Source organism: Neopelma chrysocephalum, unplaced genomic scaffold, assembly GCF_003984885.1.
Source record: "Neopelma chrysocephalum unplaced genomic scaffold, ASM398488v2 Primary Assembly neopelma1_65b, whole genome shotgun sequence".
Lineage (NCBI taxonomy): Eukaryota > Metazoa > Chordata > Aves > Passeriformes > Pipridae > Neopelma > Neopelma chrysocephalum.
This window is the reverse complement of record NW_020897723.1, coordinates 1,690,182-1,710,389: the sequence shown is the minus strand read 5'-3', so window position 1 is coordinate 1,710,389 and position 20,208 is coordinate 1,690,182. Positions and strand designations below refer to the sequence as shown.

General features: G+C 39.4%; 1 protein-coding gene across 30 annotated transcripts in view; it reads left to right on the top strand.

The window, feature by feature from the left end:
• Positions 1–20,208, top strand: part of RBFOX1 (RNA binding fox-1 homolog 1) — a 1,129,454-nt gene that overhangs the window by 991,647 nt on the left and 117,599 nt on the right. For all 30 annotated transcript variants that reach the window (XM_027684195.1, XM_027684196.1, XM_027684193.1 and 27 more), the window contains one exon: positions 10,253–10,495. In XM_027684195.1, coding sequence (XP_027539996.1) covers positions 10,253–10,495 — 243 coding nt within the window. The remainder of the gene's footprint in view (positions 1–10,252; positions 10,496–20,208) is intronic.

Sequence of the window (20,208 nt, the reverse complement as noted above, 5' to 3'; positions counted from 1 at the left end):
GAAACCTTAAAATGAAACAGAGACTGGAAATAGGCTTTCTCTGAAAGCAGTGGTTAAATAGTTAATGTCTAGATTCTTTATATTTTTATTTTTTTTTCCTGCAAAAATCCTTTCCTGTCATCCTTAATGTCTTCATTAGTCATAGTTCTAGCCAGGCTGGACAAAAAAAAACTTTTCAATTTTTTTTCCTCAAGTATCTTAGCAATGCTTCTAAACTCCTTTTCTGTTGCCAAGCCTTGACTCCATGGTTTATATGCTCACATTTTGTGTTTTTCTTCATTGAGAAGCTTTCTGCAAAGCCCTGCAGGCCTGCTAAGTATCTTCTTTCATAATGAATGGTTTGTTCCTGCATGCTGAAGCTCTCTTTAATCAACATCTCAATCAGGCAGCTACCTTGGACAGTTTCCTTTCCTGGGTGGACCTCGGGGATTCATAATATTTCTCTGGTTATACCCAAGTCTCTTTTCCTGAAGCCTAGTTTTTTAACTCTGCTGATTATTTTCCTGGTCTTCCTCCAAATTCCCAGTCATATCATTGTCTTTATGGGGTTTACCACGTTAATCAAACTTTTACCTGGCTAAGCAGAGTAAAAGCAAACAGAACAGCTCCTGTTGGTTCATTTGGGACAGTTTTGCAGTGATTGTTGCTTAACCTGGTTTGTTCCAGTGCACAGGCTCTCACAGCAGCCCTGTGTCCAAATAGCTGAGCAGGTGTGATCTTCAGTCAGCTTTGCTGCTCAAGGCAGCTTTTGGCCCTACATTCTCATTTCCCTCTCTAGCTGACTGTGTTCCTTGTTTTATTTCAGGTGAGTCAAGTAATGATTCTCCCATTGTGACACTGAAACTTGGGCCCGTTTCACAAATGACAGATGAACGGTGGTTATTGTGGTGCTGCCTCAGGAAATGATTCAGCACGAGGGATTATGAAAGGAAATGTCCCTTTTCTGAGGCTCAGTCAGAGCTCATCAGGGAAAGATTGTGTCCCTGGTTAAAAGAGGTCACCCAAAGTGTTCAGTTCAAGAGATGACATGGCAGTTCAGACTCAAATACCTGCTGCTGCCCTTCAGTCTTGGGGGCTAACATTGCCCACTCTGTCCCTGCAGCCTTATTTTACTCCAAATCTGGATACTCAGGGCAAGCTGCACGTTGCTGTAGCCACTTCAGTGGTGCTTTTGAGAAGCACACAAAGGTCTGTTGGACTGAACAGTCAAAAGACTGCCTGTCTATAGTTCCGTGTAGTAATGACACCCTTCACTCATTCTGCCTTGTGTTTGTTTTGTGTATATATGTGTATATATATATATATATATCATCATTGTTTTGTACACAAAAATCACTACTTAGGAACCCAGGACACTGTGATCTGATTTCTCTGAACAAATGGCCTTCAAGGATGTTTTGTCAGCACGTGGCTGTAGATTCACCTCTTTCTATGGCTGACAAATCCAGTAAATACATGGCTATATTTTATGGTATGTCCATTAAGAAGCCAGCTGAAAAGGCAGTTAATTTAATGTACTTGGGATGAGGCAGCATCTCTAAATTGGGAATAACTCGGTGTAGCTATTAATCTCAACTAGAATAAATTGCCCCATGTAGACACTTCTGAAAAACAGAGCTGTATCCAGTCCCAATCTCCTGAGAAATTGTTGGGTTTTTTGTACTAAATTGCAACTGACATGTGAAATTGTACTTACAACAAATTTAAAATGAATTATTTTAGCTATGTGAAAAGAATTTTTCAGATTTCTAGAAATGATCTATCAAAAACCACACACCTGCAACTGGATTTGATTGCTATTCAGTTCCCCTCTGCAGACTTTAATTCTTAAAAGAATTCAATCCTTTACCAATATGGTGGCATTTAGAGAAGTTTTTGGACTCAAATTATGGAGATATTTGTGCTTGTGTGTGTTACAAGGTAGGAATTGTTGCAGTGGAATCCAGAAGAAAGGCTTACAAAGCACAAGGCAGGGTTGTGTTTAGACCAGACACAATCTTGCTGCAAAGCATAGTTGGTCACCTGAGTTGGTGTATCCCATATCTTCAATCAATATTGCAGTAAAAAAAAAAAAAATGGCCTTTTCAACCACTTTACTAGAAAAATAAGAAAATGGACATGTTAGCTTTGCCACAGCTCAGCTTTAGGAAGTGGCAGAGGCTTTCAATAAATTAATATTTGCAATAAATTTTGTTTCAGTAGAAAAATTACGGATAAAATTAGAAAGCTTCCCTGCCTGTAGTTATTGTTTTAGAGGTCATTTGGAAGGTAGAGAAAAATATTCCTTTCTGTGGAGATGTAAGGTAGTGTTCCTCTACATATGATGAGAATGGCAATATTTGGCAGAAAATTAAGATGTGTCATAGTTCACAACATTAAATTGCATTGTTTGAGAAGCTATTCTGGTCTTGCCTGCACTGTAGCAGTTGCCACACTGCTCTGGTCATGGAATAAATAAGTGTAAACGTATTTTTTCTAAGAAAGCATTGCAAATACATCTCAAAGAACTGAGACATTGCTTCTTGAGGACAGAAAGCAGACTAGAAGTTGTAGTTAGTCTGTTCCTTGTCAGTAAATCCTGTGTGAGGAAAGTCATCAAATAGGACAAAAGTATAAAATCCATTTTGAAGCTGTTCTGCTACTGTTGAAACCACATGGAATCCTAAAATAATTTAGGGTGAAAGGGAACTTCAGAACCCATCTAATCCCAACATCCCTTTTAAATCAGGGATAAATATACAGATTAGATTGCTAAGGGGCTTTTTGAATTCTGGTTTGAAAATCTCCAAGAGGCCATAACCTCTCTGAGCAGTGTGTTCCTGTACTTAACTTCACTCATATTCATGATTTTATTCTTTAGACCCAACCAGAATGTAGCTTTCGGCAACTTTTGACCATTTCTCCTTGTTCTTTTACTCTGTCCCTCCGAGTTCTGTCTCTGTGATCCTGGGTTAAGTGGGAGAAGATGCAATTAGGTTGTCTGTCAGCCCTCTCTCCTGCAGGCAGTGCTAAACCAGCTCCCTCAGCCTCTCCTCCTGTCATGTGCTCCAGCCCTCCAGCTGTCCTGGCAACCCACCAGTGAACTCTCAAACACATCTCCTGCCCTGGGGGACTCCAGACTGGCCGTGGTGTTCCAGATGCTGTCTCACAAGTGCTGTGCAGGGAGGAATGAGCTCTCTCCTCACCTCGCTGACTCTCCTTTTGCTAATGCAGCCACTGAGCAGTTTTGCCTCTGCTGCCTCAGAGGCAGAGCAGTGGTTTGTGCCCAACGCACAGTTCACCAGGACTCACAGATCCTTTTCTGCAGGTCTGCTCTCTGGCCAGGCAGTCCACAGCCTGTACCAGTGTGTGGGGTTATTCTGTCCCAAGAGCAGCACCTTGACCAGATTCTTGTCAGCCAACTCCTCTGGCTTCTCAAGAGCCCTATAACTGCTCTCCCTGTTCTCTGTCATGTGTGAATTTGTATTCTGACACCTCTTACATGTCCTCTATGAAGATGTTCACCAGTTTTTGACCTGGTCTTGGTGCCCAAGGGCTGGCACTCATGGCTGACTCACAGTTAGACCTGTAAATGTTGACTGCTACCCTCTTTAAAGGCCAGCACTCCAGACAGCTTTTTATGCACCTTTTATGTTGACAATCCAATCCTTTTCTTTTCCCCCCCTCCCTGCTATTTGGGTACAAGGATTGCTGAATCATCTTCTTCAGTATGCTCCAGTAAAGGTGTAAAAGAAATGAGGTTTACTTTCCTATAAGGGCTTATGGGAAATGAGAAACTCCTTTTTTACTTTTCTTTTGCAATGTTTTAAGAATCAACTCAGTCATTGTGAAAATGGACTGCAGATGCACCTGCTGAGTGCTTCCGAGTCTCTTGTTATATGGGTCTTAAGGCTATTTTGGAGAGTTGTGTTTTCAAAATGTGATGTAAATTTTCTTCCATGTATTTTAAAAAAGGGAAAATGTTGGTTGTTGTAATACAAGATTGAGCTGCAGTTGAAAAAATCTGTATAAAATACTTAAGGGTAAGAATTGGAGAAAGTGAGGGACAGGCAGAAAACTTAAATTTAAAACTTAAAAGAAAGATTTAGGTGTTAATGTGGAAGTAAAGCAACCCAGTGTGACAGACTCGTGTCCATTTGTGCCGTAGCAGGAGGAGGAATTGCCGTGGATGACAAGGAAAGCTGTGGTCATAAATCACAGCATCATAAAAGCAGGAGAAAGTTTCAGCAGTGACAGTTGGAAAGAATGAAGGTGTTGGAGGGAGTGCTTTCTTCCTGTGTTTCGGTATGTCCATAGGACTATGTGGCCTTGAATTCAGGAAGGATTTCAGACTAAGACACCGTTTTCAGCAAGTTGTTTTTGCCTTCCCTTAACTGTAATAAAATGTTCTTTGCAGGCTGTTGGGATGTTTCAGCTGCTACACTGTTCCATACTTCAGGCACTGACACAAAGTGAACATTTCATTATCAAACACATACGTAGCAGTAGCAAGAGCACAGACTTTTACTGGAATAAAATATATGTAAAAAAGGCTAAAAATAAGTTTTACTCTAAAATAGGAGTAAAGAGGTGGTACTTGCTTGCTAAGGTAGTAAAGAAATTCTCTTTTGCTTACTCACTGTTACCCTTTTCCCCTGTGCTCTCTGAAAAAAGTTATTCTGCATTATCTTTTTTACTTTTGAGGACACCCTCCTTTTGGAACGAGATTGTTTTTTAAGATGAAAACTGAATTTGGCTTTGTACTGAACCTTCCAAAAAAAAAGAGGTGGCTGGAGAATTCATTTTGTGTGATTGCAGGAGCAAATGATGTGAGTCAAGTGGCCTGGTCAGATAATTAAGCTACAACAGAGAAAGCTCGCAGAGTCAGTCAGTTGTGATTATCAGTCCAGTGTGGTTGCATGTCTGATTCCTTCTGAAAAATCTGAAGTGGCTGCTTTTATTATCATTAATTGGGGACTGCTAGCAACAAATCTGGAAGAATTATACTGCCACTTTAAAGACTTTCAATATATTTTAGTTGGAATATAAGTTTAATGATGAACTGGTGCCTGTTTGTTGCTCTGCCCACCCCTATGAATTGGAAGGTGTTAGAATAATTCCTCTGTTATGTGTCTACCCTGTTTCTGAATCTTGGTGTAGGCAGTCAGTGAGTGTGGCTAAAAGTGTGTATTCTTTAGGGTTGTCTGTATCTTTCTAGCTGTTTTTTTTTTCTTTTTTTTCTTTATTATGTGATTTACTTAGAAGTTTAATCATTTTAAAACCATCTCCAGAGCATCTAGGAAAGTTCCTTTAACAGTGAAACATTAAGTTGCTTAAAGTGCCTCGCAGAACTAAACCTTGGAAGCATTTCTGAAATATTTCCCCTGCTAAGCAAGAGGGATGTCATGAAATGAAACAAAAAAGGAAAGAATATTTCATTGGAATGGAAGGATAAAGTACATTTAATCTAAAACAGGCCAGTTCAATATCGGCAGTTTACTTGTGGCGTTCAGCAATTTTATAATAGAAATTTATTGATATTAACTCTGCCACATGGAGGAGGAATTAATCCCCTGGAAATGCACACGTGTTACTGTACATTGTAGCTATCCCAAAGCCAAAACTCTGGAAGTTTAAGGTGTTTTTTAACTTTGAATAAAAAAATATTTTAGAACAAAAATGTTCATCTTCCAGCAACTTGCATAGTAGCATTTCCAGTGGTTTTTTTTAAACAGCTATTAATGCAGTCAAGCTGTGTTTTTTCTTCTTCTGTGTGTAATCATCTGCTCAGTGGTGCACTCCATAACTGGTAGCAGGAGACAGAGGAGTGGCCTGCTGTGATTGATGGGGCGAGGCCCTGCAAGCTGAAGGAGTCCCATCTGGATCAGGTTTTGGGAGCAGTCAGATGTCGAGAGGGAGGTCAGCAAGCCCTGCATTGGCTCCCCCTCCTTCACCACCCCAATCCCCCCCACTCGTGCACGCACCGCGTCGCTCACACGCCCTCACCCCGTAACTGATGCTCGCTTTGGGCAGATGCTGCATGGCCTGGGACTAGAGCAGCTGCCAAGTTTATGGAGAATAAAGGCAGCAGGATGGTACAGCAGGTATTTGCGCTTTTATTTTCACTTGAAACTCTTGATTTTAGTCAAGCCAGGGCAGTTCTTACAACCAGCTGCACCACTGCATGCAAGAACTTCTAATACATGTTCTGTTGCTTAAGTCTGAAGGAGGGCAAGCTACGGTGGGGATCATGTCTCTGCTGGGCTTGAAATATGTAACTGAGCCATCCTTACAACCAGCAGGTTTGCAGAGTAATGTTGCATTTTTCTTCTTTGTTTCCCTGCCCTGAGGATACGATGCAGTTTGGCTCATTTAACTACAGTACAGGAGGCTTTCTCTAAATGTGAAGTACCTCTTGCCAGAGAAACAAAAATGCACCAAACGGAAAAATAGAGTAAAACAAACAATAAACTGCCAGTTCGACTTTAAAATGCGGGCAGGCAGAAAGGTTTTCATCGAATACGTTTTTATGCTGCAAATGTGTTTTTAAAAAAGGAACGCTGCATAAGTAATGTTTTCTGGGCTCTCTCTTTTGTGTACAAACAAAACAAGCTTGCTTTATTATGTTTTGACACTTTTCACGCATTTCTTAATTATGAAATCCTTTCAGAGCAGAAGATGCTGAAAAGGCATGTTGAGATCTGAGATACTACAAGCAGTTTAAATTCGAAGCTTTTTTTTCATATGTAGTAATATAGATGAAATAGGAGAGCCTTCACTTACCTACATCGTTGGAATCCTTTTTTTGTTTTGGTTCTTTAGTTCAACATTTAACCAGAAGGCAATAAATTTGATTTTATACACTGCCACGTAAAGCATAGTTTTCAGTTGAAATGTGGTTTTCATTAAGGCTCAGGCCAGAACATTTAGCAGAGCCTGACTGTCTGCCATCCTTTGTTCTTCTTGCCGTTGCCAACAACCACTTTTTTTAAAAAAACCATGAACAAAATGAGCATTAAGGGGTCATTTAATCTTAAAGGTACTTGGAACTGAGTCTGAAGGGACAACTTCTGTTTAGCTTCTCATGTCTAGGTGGTATTAAGCAAGGTCTGTGTACTGTCACACACGGCTTTGAAATTACTCTAATACCTGAGTTCATAGGCTAATTCAGGGTCAATATTTCCTGTTGCTTTTGGGACCATTTCATATTTTCAACTTAATGCATTAGAACTATTATTTCTTCTTATTCATTTTAGTTCACTGTATTTTAAAGAGTGTGATAAAGGGAAATTTTAGGTGATTCTATTTAAAGAATTTTTGATTCTTTAAATTTGATTCAAGTGTATCTGACTAGTCTGGAGTTTCCATCAACCACATGTACATAAAAATGCCTGATAGTTGACACTGCATTGTTCCTGATATAAATTCATATTCTAAAAAACAACTTTTGGCTATTTTTACCCAAGTAAGTACTAAAGAGCAGGTTTACACAAACATGCTTTTATACTACATTGTAATACTGTGTCTGAATTAATTGTGAATAATAAATTCAGATTAACTTTAGAGGCTAGGAAAGGTTTCAGTAATCACTGATTTTAGGAGATCTCAGGTTTATTGTTGCTACCATTTTAAACTTAGGGTCTACAGTAACACGCGAAAGTAGAATTTCTTTGATGTCTCCATCCTCTAAAGAATTTATTGAACATGCAATGACTGCCCTGATAATCTTGTGTGCCAGTTTTCTGCTCTAAGCATGGTGGGGTTGGTTTATTTAATGGCAAGGTTGTAAATCCCAGAGTATGTACAAGTTACTAAAAAAAAAATAGACAAATAAATCCCTGACCCTTCATTGTTTATTTATTAATGAGGTCTCAGTTATAAATAAATGAGTCAGACCTCAGCTGAACAAGTCTAATGAAAGAGGCAGAAGAGTCTCAGCACGGTGAAGGTGATTGAATTGCCAGTGCAATTTGCCATTTTATTACAAATCTAAAAAGTTTGGGGTTGCTGGTAAAATATAATATAAAAGTTCAACCCTCTTAATTAAATATTAACTGTAATTAGCACTAAGTGTGGATGCTTTGAATATTAATTAGGGTCCTCGTGGAACTGCTGTCAAGGTTAATGAAGAACAGTGGGGGTCTGGGCAACATCTGGTTTAGGACTCCAGGTAGTACAAAAACCTTTAGATCAAATGCACCTGGACATTAGCCCTTGGTCCCTTTGTTGCCATTATTGTTCTTTTTTAACAGCTGCTGACTCTAATGCCATGTTTAGCATCTGACATGAAGGAATAGCTTAAGGACCAGCAGTAACCAGCTCCTGTGTTTCAAAGCCAGCACATGGAAAATGCTTATCCAGGCAGAATTCAGATATGCTTTTGTTCATTCCTGCCACTTGCTGAAGTCCTTCCTGAAACAGCTGATTAAAATAAGGTCGACTGCCTCCTCCACAAGTTTTAAAAATACTTCTTTAACATTTAATGAATGTCTCTGGTGTAATCCAGTCATTGCTGGGTTTTGCTTCCTCTTCATTTTTTTTTTTTGAACTGTGAAGATGTTAGGTAAAAGAAATAAGAAATGAACTTTAGCATTTTAATATAAGAGGGTAGAAGAACACATTTACAAGAGTTTTTAACCTCCACACAAGTTTAACAGGGCCAGTTTCAGTGCAGCATTAACCTTGGAATGATTGCAGATATATAGAAACAAAAGTCACTTAACCCTGTGAAGTCAAAAAATGCCACTGTTTTCATTTTAAAGATGTTTGAATGAAGCAACACAAACTACTTGCTCAAGGCCTACAGTAGCAAAGATGGGATTAGAATTAGGGAGTGTTTGATTGCTGATATAAAGTTTTAATTTTTTAGGACACACTGAACACCTCTTACTCAAGAAAATTTAGTTTTCTCTTCTAAGCCTGAAATCTACCAAGACAATCCTGTGCAATTTTTTAAAAGCTCTTGAGTTTAGGACCAGTTCAGGTCAAAGAACTGATGTCTGAATTAATTGAAATTGGCTGGAAATGTCCTTACACACAAAATGAAAAAGATTGTCTTTTATTCATCCTGTTCAACCTGTTTTGAAATTAGGAAATCAAGGACTGATGACTACAAATAAACAAAAACCCTGCATCAGTCCTGTGCTTGTACATGCTTTGGTGGGAAAATAACAGAGTAGTTTAAAAGCTAATTAATTTTTTACTTAAATATGCATTTTTGCATTACTTGATATTCAGAGGGATAATTTTGTCTTGTAAATTGGCTCTGAGGTTGGGATAGTCCCTGGACTAATGGCCTCTAATGCTGTCTCATGCAGCATTGTGTTTTGGACATCTTTCTTATAAAGTCTTAAAGATTGTGTCCATTTCCTTCCCTAGAATTATTTGCTTTTTGGTATGAGCAAAGCATTTAGTCAGAAGTTTTCTAATTGACTAATTAACAGGCTTGACTGTTCTTTATCATATCAAAAGGAAAGATGGATCTATCCATAAAGAGATGAGGAGATTTGTTTTTAATTGTATAGGCTTATTGTGATATGCAAATAAAATACTATTGTCTACCAATTTAAAACCTCTAAAGTTCTTAAATCTATTTCTTCTGACAGTCTGCAGCATTGAATTTTTCTTTTATTTGAATTGAATATTTCTTTAGTTTAAGATTTTGAACTGAAGCATATTTAGATTGAAATTTTTAATATTTTGACTGGGTCTCATTATTATTTTGCATTTGTGGCATGCAGTTGCTCTCTACAGAGTCCCTCAGAGTATTCTGAATATCTCAGAGCATTAGTTCATATAAGTATTTTCAGTGCATAACCCAAATCCTACCCTGTGTGTTAGGTTGCATGTATTGTGTTCTGCAAATGGTAAGTCAGAGTGGGTCACAGACAGTGAGCTAATCTTAGCAGAGCTCTGCACTGGCAGTTGTGCTCAGCAGCCTTTGGAATAAAGTGGCTTTGTCCCTCTTCCCTGTCTGAGTTGAAGCATTAATTCAGGCAGATTTCACTGACCTTTCCCGGTTAAAGAATCATCTACAACTATCCAGTGAACAGCAGACTTGTTTGTCTAATTAGAATATTATTTAATGGGTTTAGCAAAATGCATTTAGTTCAGAAAAGAAATATTCTCCTTAAGAAACAGCCCTTGTGCCCTTTTCAGGGCAGCAATCTCAGCAGAACCGTCGTCACTCCGTGTTACGTGTGCGGGACCTTCACTTATCTAATCTCACGCCACGTTTCTTCTCCCTTTTCTTTCCCTTCGATTTTTTTTACAGGGTAATCAGGAAGCTACAGCACCTCCTGACACAATGGCACAGCCTTATGCCTCAGCCCAGTTCGCTCCACCTCAGAATGGTATCCCTGCAGAATACACAGCCCCACATCCGCATCCAGCTCCAGACTACACAGGCCAAACCACTGTTCCAGAGCACACGTTAAACATGTACCCTCCTGCTCAGACACACTCTGAACAGAGTGCAGCTGACACAAATGCACAAACTGTCTCCGGCACAGCCACAGTAAGTCAAGGTTACAGCTCTTTTCAAGCACTTTGTTTCAAGTTACATATGTTTTTGTCAATGATTTCTGTTGTTCCGTTGCACTTAATGCTTTTACACTTCATTTGTGTTAGGATTAGTCACCACGTTAAGCTTAAAAGTCTGTCAGAGTTTATCCTTGAACTTGGAGAATGTATTTTCACTGGGTTTGGAGCCTCTCGTGAAGTGTCAGAGCTTTGTAGAATCTGTGGTTTCTTTTTCAGCAGTATTAGACAAAATGATTAATAGCCAGCCCATGAATCATATCGTAAAGTTTAATTAAGTCCAATATGGAAAAATGCAAATGAGTGTTTGTAGGCATTCATTTGCAGGGGAAAAGAAAACAACAAAAAAAACCCCAAACTAGACTCATTTGGTTATTTTTAATGGCCTCTGTGCTTTTGACACTTGCAAGTATTTTTTAATAAAAGTGTTCATGGAACGATATTGCACTAAAATTACCATGTGAATGAGTATTGTGAAGAACATGCCTGTAATACTGTATTTTCTAGAGAGCTTGTTTGTGCAGCCATTACCCGAGTTGTGTGTGGATCTGTGCTCAACAGAGCAGAAATGATCGACTTTCCTCCCGTTTGATTTATATATAAAGTTCTGAAGTGTCATGAATTATGCAAGAGACTCCTTGGATGGCTCTACCTTGTAATTTAAGTCACAGATTTCACACATTGATAGTTTAGTGCTTCTGTCTTAATTCTAGAGTGGGACACAATATATCCAGTGCCAACAGCTGGCCGATTTCTGAGCCATCAGCCACCTGTGTTACCTGTGTAGGATGGAGCACAGGACAGGCAGTTGGAGCATGTGCTCCAAGCATCTTTCCCAACTGTCCTCATCCTTGCCCCAGCCATGCTGCATGCCTCCTCTGGCCTCCCCTTCCTCCCCTGGCACATACCCAGCCTAAAAGGTTCCATGCATCAGGGCAAGAGGAAAGGGAAACACATTCCCTGAAAATTTATGTTTATTGTCATGCCACTAGTTTCTTTATATGGGTATGAATGAGAACGGAAATCATAGAAGAATACTCCTTGCTATTACCATGGATGTATCCTTGTGACTTAATAACACATTTTTTTTTGGTTTGTGCAGTAAAATGTTTCAGTCCTTTTATTTTTGACCTGGTAACCTTTTATTGCCCTGAGTGGCCCTTTGCTCTAGTAATATGAGAAAGCTTAAATTCAAGTGCTTCTTATTGACTTATATCTCATAGCATTCTTTGCAGCTCTACAGTCCCCTCTTATACATCTCTTTACTAAGTCAAATTCCAGGGTTTTTTCCCATCTTTTAAAATTTTCTTACATCATCATTTTTGATTGTTGTCAAACTCTTGTCAAATACCACCATCATTGATTTAGAACAGGAATCCCAAGCTGAATAGATACTCCAGAAGAGATTGGATATTGACTGAAAAGATAATCTTTCCTGCTGTCCCTGTCTCATCCTTTTTATGTTCTACAATTTTCCTTGTATTTTTGACCACTGCTGCACCCTGAACAGTCCACTCGGATGCCTTTTCACGTTTTGAAACTGTTGCTGTTCAGATCTGAAGTGAAATAGTGACAGTGCTAAAATCAATGGTAAAAGACCCATCGATGGCAGTGGGACAGGAGCTCATCCCTCATCATTTATTGCTTTCAATTGATTGTGTTTCCTCACCCTGTTTTGATTTTTCAGTTTGAAGAAGTGTCAGTCACTTTATCAGAGAAGTCAGGGATGTGTTTCCCCAGCATTTTCCATAGCAAAGGCTGGTGAAAAGATGTAGTTTGGGTTGTCTGCAATGCCCTTATCTTCTTCAAGTGCTCTATTCAATCCCAGCTAGCAAATCCAATGATTTCCTGCAAAGTTTCCAGCTTCTGATATGCTAATAGGCTTTATTGTTATTTGGTTTTGTGTTCTTTGCTGTCTGTTCTTATTTTCTTTTTGCTTTCCTAATATCCAACTTGTATTTTACCTGTCAGACACCTTTTCCTTCTGTTTCCCCTTGAATTTCCATTCTCTGAAAGGTAACACTTGAATTCCACTAACCTGTTGTATTCAGGGAATATAGTATTTGCTCTTTTTATTATGGATCCTTTTCTTGCATTTCTGTTTCCTTTCTTACAGAGGAACAGACAGAACATTTCAAAGTAGCTCCCATGCTGTTTATAAGGAATTAGATTTCCTTCCTTTTGACTTTAGGGTATATTTGAGAAAGTTCTAGTTTGGTTTGGTTTTTAAAAAGATATTTCTTTCCAAATTGCAATGTTATATTGCAAGTTGTGGATGCTCTCCCTCGAGAACAACACAATGAAAAGAGAGGTTTATAGGACGTGTGTGTATCACTGTGGAGCTGCGCTGACATTTAACACGTTGCTCACCAGTTAATTTTACAAACTTACAGTCAAATACTGTTTGCAAAATTTAATTAGGGGGACCTAGATTTAAAATCCTTTGTGCTGGGATTTTAACCACTGCACTTGGCAAACTGTGGGGACATTATAAATAGGTATATGCAGATGGATCCCAGGCAGATTTGTGATGTTATGAGGGTCCAGCTGTGTGCATCTCTCTGTAGGTTTAATAATACAAGTTTTTATTGTGAAATAGAGCTTCAATAGCACTGTGTCAACACTGTAACTCCATGTGGTCTTTATTGTTGAAGGAGAAAAATTATGTTTCTTTCCAGTTCCTGCTAGCTTTGAGAATAGTTGATTTCCACTCGAAGAGTTTTAAGTGGAATTGATGTGGGCACGTAGTGGCATTTGTTAGGTAGGTTCCAATGTTTCTACTTAGTTTCCTTTCAGTAAGCTGTTTATTACATGCATTTAAAAGAAGAATAATCAATTGACCAGTCATTCACAAGAAGAAAACTGTTGTGATTAATGTAGATCAGACAGGCTGCTGGAGGCAAGACCAGTTTTTGAATTTTCTTACTCAAGTGCAATTTTATGTCCATGTGAGGTTGGATATACCGCTAAAAATGGATCTTAAACTTTTGAAATGTGAACATAACAAACTGCAGGCTAATTATCTAATCTGTAGAATTAATACCAGAAGTGACTTAACTTCCTCCATGAAGGACTGAATCCATGCTGAGGTGAGACATAGCCCTGGCTTTCTCTGGGTGTCCCAGTTTCCCTCTTCTTGTCTGAAAGAATCCCACACTGCAGCTAGAGCTGTCATTGGGTCTAGTGCAGCCTAAACCCCAGTAAAGGTAGAAATAATAAAAATAAAAAGGTTATTTTGAATCCTTAACTGCAGCACAGGGTGTGAGCCTGGCCCAGTTGGAACCACCAGTATTCCCAGTTGCTGCAAATTGAACAAGATTCCAATCATCTGTTTTATTATGGATTTGCAATTTTTTTGCACAGTGCTCTTGTAATTCATGTTCAAAAACACTTCACATGCTCTTGGATGTGCTCTTATACTTCTAAAAAGTGTATTTCCCAATTAAAATGCTTTCATCTGTTATTTTGATAAAATAGTGTGTCACTGTATTCTGTTAGGGTAAGCACTCAACACAAGAGGTGCTTAGATTTTACATGTAGGGATGGCTAACTCTGTATTTTGATGCTATGGAACAGGACAAAAAGCACAGGAAATAGGTAGTAAATGATTAAAGAGAGGATGATTTAGCTGAAATAATATAAAATCATCTGTAGATAATAAAATACTGTCAGAAGTTACTTTAAGTCTTCTCTGAACAATATGGTTTTCATCTTTTTAGGTCCATATGTTTGTTTAACTTTGAGCAAGGAGGAAATGTGTCTGAGTATTTGCATAATCAATAATCATCCAGCACTGAGTTATTTAAGTGCTGGTAGAATTTTGGAGTTATGTAGCATCAAACATGCTTTTAGGCATCAATAAAAATAATAAATGGCTTCTTCCTAGGAGGATGGATCAATGATGAGTGTGTTACAAAGTTTATGCTAAAATTAACATGTCTAATGATTTTGTGGAGTGGTTTTGAGTGTTACATTAAATAGTTACATGTAATAAAGTACTTTAGGATATTTAATCATTTCATGAAGTAGGAAATCACCTTTTACCTGTGAACAGATATAGATGCAAACCTGTTGTATATAAATAGTTCAACATTCAATTTTTGCCTGTGGTTTTTCATGCACAACTTCTGTTGATGTCAGCAGGAGCTGTGTATGTAAATAAAAAGGGCATTAGCTGGGCATGTGTAAGGGAGCAGGTAATAGTAAAGTAAATGTTTCTCTACTGTTTCCTGTTCTAAGTGGGTTATACTAATAATGGAAGTAAATGTTGTGGCGTGGCAAAAACCGAGTTTGTGAAAATGCTCTTTGTTTTATGTGTGTGTATAAAAAATGTGCTGCTCTAAACTTAGTTCTGCTTTCGCAGAAGAAAAAACTTGATGTCATTGTGCAGTGTTTGTTCTTTGGACTGAGACCTCACCAGGCTTCAGAAGCTGAAAAGCCTTGATGGGATGTGTGCTTGGCCAGGAGTTGTTGAGGGAAAAGGCAGTTTTGTCTTGGAGGAGTGTTGGGGATCAGTGCGTGGTGCTTTCCTGTCCGAGGTGGTTCAGATTCAGGGTGGAAATAATTCATATAATAGATAGGATGTCTGTTGTTCCAGCTGCCCTGCTTTACCTTGAAACATTGCATATTCTTTGAGATCTAATGGTCTGTGAGCTTAATGTTTTCTTGGCATTAATTTGTCTGAATTTGTGCATTTTTAAGTCGTGTTGCAAAGGCCATCTTTTCATCTAAGGATTTGTGAAGGCTCTGGACTGCAAAATTATTTACCATGTTGAGCTTGGTTGTTTTGGAGAAGTGAAACATACACACCCTGCCTTTGGGTGTTTGTTGAGGTTTTTTGTGGTTTGTTTGTTTGGGTTTTTTTTTGATACCGATTTTGCTGATGCGCTTTTTAATTTGGGTAAGAAATCTGAGAGTAGGAAGCATTTATAGTGAAGTGCTTTAGTGCATTGCTAAGCCTGCAGGTGGGTAGGTTATTGCTACAGTTTTCTGCAACATATTTCTAGTTTTTATTAGCCCTTTTTCCTGCTCTATTCTTTATGTAAGTTATTGGTATAAGTGATTTTTTTTTTCTGCCTTAGTTCATCTCGTCTTTCTCTCCTACTATTTTATTCATGGTCTCCCCATCTCCTGGGGGAGTGGGATACATTAGTTTGGTGAAATTCTATTCCATATTAAACAATGGGCTATATCCTACTAGGTTTACAGGTGTCCATCAGCTGTTCCTACAGCAGCGTGGCACTGAAGTAGAGATATTTAAAACTAAGTTCTCAGCAATTTGCTGGCTCATGGTGTAGCTGCGGTTGTGCTTGTTATCCTGGAGGTGAACTTTGAAGCCCAACGTGCCAAGTGTGTGCATGGTGGGTGGGACACTTCTCAGTGCTGCTGAGCTCAGCTGCTGTTCTCCTTGTCTCTGAACGTTCTGCTCTTGCCTGGGAGGTTTTCATGGTGCACCTGGAACTGCCTCTGGTGGCTTGGGAAGGAGTGATTTGATCACTTCTGTGGGTAGTTCTGGCTGGCAGGCAGCAGAGCAGAGTTTCAGGGCAGATAACCACACCAGTCCTCTCTCTAAATGGTGCCACTCTGAGGCCTGTGCTCCCCCTGCAGAGGAATTAGGAACTTTTCACCACAGAGCCTTTCAAATCACACTTCCCCATGGATATTTTTATTCCCAACTGGTATCAACGACCCAGTTTTTACTCTTATTTCAATTCCATCTTTTGTCTATAGATGTTTGCCACCAGGATGGCAGATAGTTGATAATGCTTTGACAACTCTTAGAGCAGTGTTTATTCATCTAAATCATACCCTGCTGGTGCAGGCTATTGTGCCAGCATGGTGTGCTGTCTCATTTATACTACCTATTGTATTTGGTCCCTACTGCTACTCGAAGAAAACATTTCAGGGAGCTTATTTCAAGACTCTGAGTGCTTCAGAGCAGCAGAAGCAAGGAACCTGGTCCAGCTCCTACTCCATAGTGAAGAGATCAAAACTGGCATCCCAAAAAGAGAACATAATGCTGTGCTGGTGTGGGGAGGCACAGTAATGACTTGTGATCATAGGCATTATTGCTGCTAAGAGGCTTCCTTGCTGAGAGAGCCCTGAGTGTCAACTTTGTGACTGTGCCCCACGTGTGTCCCTTTGCTTATGCTAAGGAATAGCAGGAACATATTGCTCACTTCAGCCTCTGTGTGTGTCAGTGCAACCTCAAAAATAGATTCTCCTCAAGGATACCCAGAACCTGAAAGTGGCTGTTTTCTGTGGTGCTGTTTATAAAGTGCCTGTTTGTATACATTGCTGTTTTGCCTGGTAAGAAGGTAACCACCCTTTTTTTCCCTGTGGTGTTGAGTTAACTGAGGCTTTTTGATGCTGTGAGTGGGTGTGAGGACAGCAGTTACCCTGGCAGCCAACTGCAGATCAGCCTGTCTGGGGTTCTCCTGAGGTCTCTGGATCTGATCTTTAAGATTTAGGTATCACCTCAGTTTCTTTTTCTTTTTGATTTTTATAGCAAGAAAGGATTGCAAGTGTGATATTGAAACAGAAGACAGAAAAATTATAATTCTAAAATTATGATTCTGGTTAATTCTGGTTTTCTGTCTTGTTCGGTTTTCTTTCTTATGTATTTATTTTGATTTAAACTTCCTTTCCTGATTTTTGCATGCTTGAAATTGGTGAAGTGATAAAGCTGAAGCTCCTCCCCCAGCCCAACAAAACCCCACCAGCCAAGGATCAAGAATGCAATTATGCTCTGTCATCTTTAGTCATGTTTGCTCAAATAAATTAGCTGAATGCCATTGATTACCCTTCTGAATGTTCACTGTAGGGCAGACTAACAGATCACTTCAGCAGGCAATTCCAGCCAACTCTAAGGCAGGTCTGAAACACAAAACACTGGAGAGGTATTTTCAATCACATTGTCAACCAGAGACATGTTACTCCAACTTGAAAAGTTTCTTCTAGAAAACATTACCAATTATTTTCTGATCTGCCAAGTTTAATTGACCAATTAAACAATTTAAGATGTTCTTCCTGCTTGTCCCTGAAAGAGCTGAGACAATACTGGTTTCTTGAGTTTTCTTGTACTTTGTGTTGTCTCTTGGGCTCTTTACTCCTCCATACCAATTCTCTTATGTGTTACATTATTGACTTTTTCTTCTCTCTGTGCAGTCTAAGTAGCCATGGCATCCAAATGCTTTGTCTGTGCTTTGGGTTCTGATCTGTTGAGAAAAACATTTGTTGCACGTTTTGCTGAATACACTGAGCATAAATTTCAAAGGGGATGTTGTTATGATGAAATAGCTAATTACAACTTTATATTTGACCTTCTGCATCTTTGCTCCCTGTTACAACACGGTAATTAACATTGATCCTTATGGGGGGGATTTTTTTTGGTGAAAATTAGCTCTCATTTTCACTAAATGCATGAGTGGTTGTGTTAGGTTAGGTAAGACTAATGATGTTTTCCATTCTCTTGTAATTGGCATGCAAATGATAGTTAATGGCTTGCAACTTTATCAGAAGTTGTCGATTCCTCCACTCACCAACTCTTTGTAATTCCAATATAAACTTGTGTGTTGCCTGGGGTACCTTGTGTAAGGCCTGAGCACAAACTGCTTGTGACTTCTTGGTAAATCAGCAACATCCTTAAGTCCTTGTTTGCAAGAAACTTGCTCTCTATTATAGAGAGCTCAGAATGGTCTACCTGCAGCACAGGTAGATGGAAAACTGGCAAGGTTTGTGATGAAAAGCCATGAAAATCATTCAGAAAGGCATCCTCTCTTCTTCCTTAAATCATAATTTCTATTCACGTGACAGTCTGTACCTGGAGATAAACTTGCTCTCCTGCATGAGAGTGGGTCTTAACTAAGGATGGCTTAGTGGGTTATTACCCCACAACCCTGAAAATATTTTTTTTAATCCTGTTTATACTCTCAAGTTTCCATTCCTCTCCCACACAGCCATTTCTTCAGCTTTCCCCACACCCTGCTACCCACAGAATTACTTTAATTAAACGTTACTCGTGTGTGGCTTGCTTACCATATCTCCCTTCTAGGGTCAGTGTGAAAGAGTGACTTGATTCAAACATTTAACTTTGCTATCTCTCAGTTTTAGAAAGGCAGTAACGAGGCGTGTTGCTCTGCCTTGGCTGAATCTGGCAGCAGGTGAATCCATCTGGAAGTCTGAAGCTGTTTTCTGGTCTACCAGTGACTTGACAGGGTGAGATAGACGTTGCAGGCAGAAGCAGACAGAGGACAATTTTCTTATTCACTGGATATGCTTTCAGGAAAGGGTCAGAAGTTCTTCTTTTCAGGCTTTGCCAGAAAAACAATTAGACTGAACTCTAATAGTCCAGCGTGCACCTCGTATTTGAGCTTTCTGTGATATGCAGGAAGAATTGGTTGGTTGTTTTAAATTGCACAGATCTAGATATTAGATGGCCAATAATTTATTAATGAATTGGAGAAATTCCAGAAGAAGGGATAAGTCTGTAACCAAGCCCCACACAGCCTCTCACGAGCTCACTCACTTCCCCCAGTTGCTTCTTACCTGTGTGATTAAAGACAGACATTAAGTTACTTTGTTGGCTCTGCAGGGATAGAGAGTAAGTATTTCCTGATATTTTGAGAGGGGTTTATATACAAATTTAAAATAATTACATATATGCAATACCTTCCTCTCCTTTTGCAGCCTTCTTGCTTGCTTTTAATCTTTGTGTGCATTTTAGTTGTCTTCCTTTTCATCTCTACAACACTATTCCTTATTTATATTCTTTCTTGCTTTCTCTTTATGTTTTCTTTCAGTACACCTGCATTGTCTCTACTTTGTTTCTTTCCAGGTTTTGCTCATTCCACTACTCTCTAGTAGTTTCCTTTAATTTCCTCTCCCCTCCTAGGAGTTACAAAGCCAGCTACCACTGATTTTAGTGTGGCTTGGAGAGAATACGGAAAGGAATATACAGCTGATGTGAAGAACACACATGAATTCTCTGGTATTTTTGCATCTAAATTGCTGCAACTTGCCAGTTCTAGATGCTTTTTCAGCTAATACCCCACACAGTTGTGTTGAAGTATCAGCATATTTTGCTGCCTCTCAATGGTTTTAAGGGAGATCCCTCAGGTCTTCTACTATTCTTATGAAAGGGCTTTTTGCATTTGCTTTTCCACCAGAGGCCTCTTGAAATCTTGCCCATTGAAACAGTTGCCACTGATCTCTTCTTGCCTCTGAACTGTGGAGTCTCACCCCAGAACACAAACTCCAAGATGTCCTTTCACCATCCACCTGCAAATAGCAGGAGGACGTGTCAGGACTCCCCAGCTCCTTCCCAGCCACAGCCATCGGGGTCTGTAAAAACCTGTGAGAAAGAGGAGATAAAAGAGCACCTGTGTGGCAGCTTCTCCCCAGCCCCTGCCTGCAGGTCTGACAACTCCTCCAGGTGTGGGAGGTGGAGAGCTGGAAACTCCCTCCATGGAGCAGAGGAACAGATGTTTGCCATTGAGGATGTCTCAGCCTCTATAAATGAACTGATTTCAGGCTCTGTAATGAGACTGGCATTGCCTCCCATCTTCCTTATCCCTTCAAAAGGAAGAATGGAGGATTTCTCTTGCTGTGCCTTTTGTTTTTTTTTTTGCTGTGGTTTGTAATTTAAATACTTTTCTTTTATTCTCTGATTTATAAAAGGAAAAAAAAAGA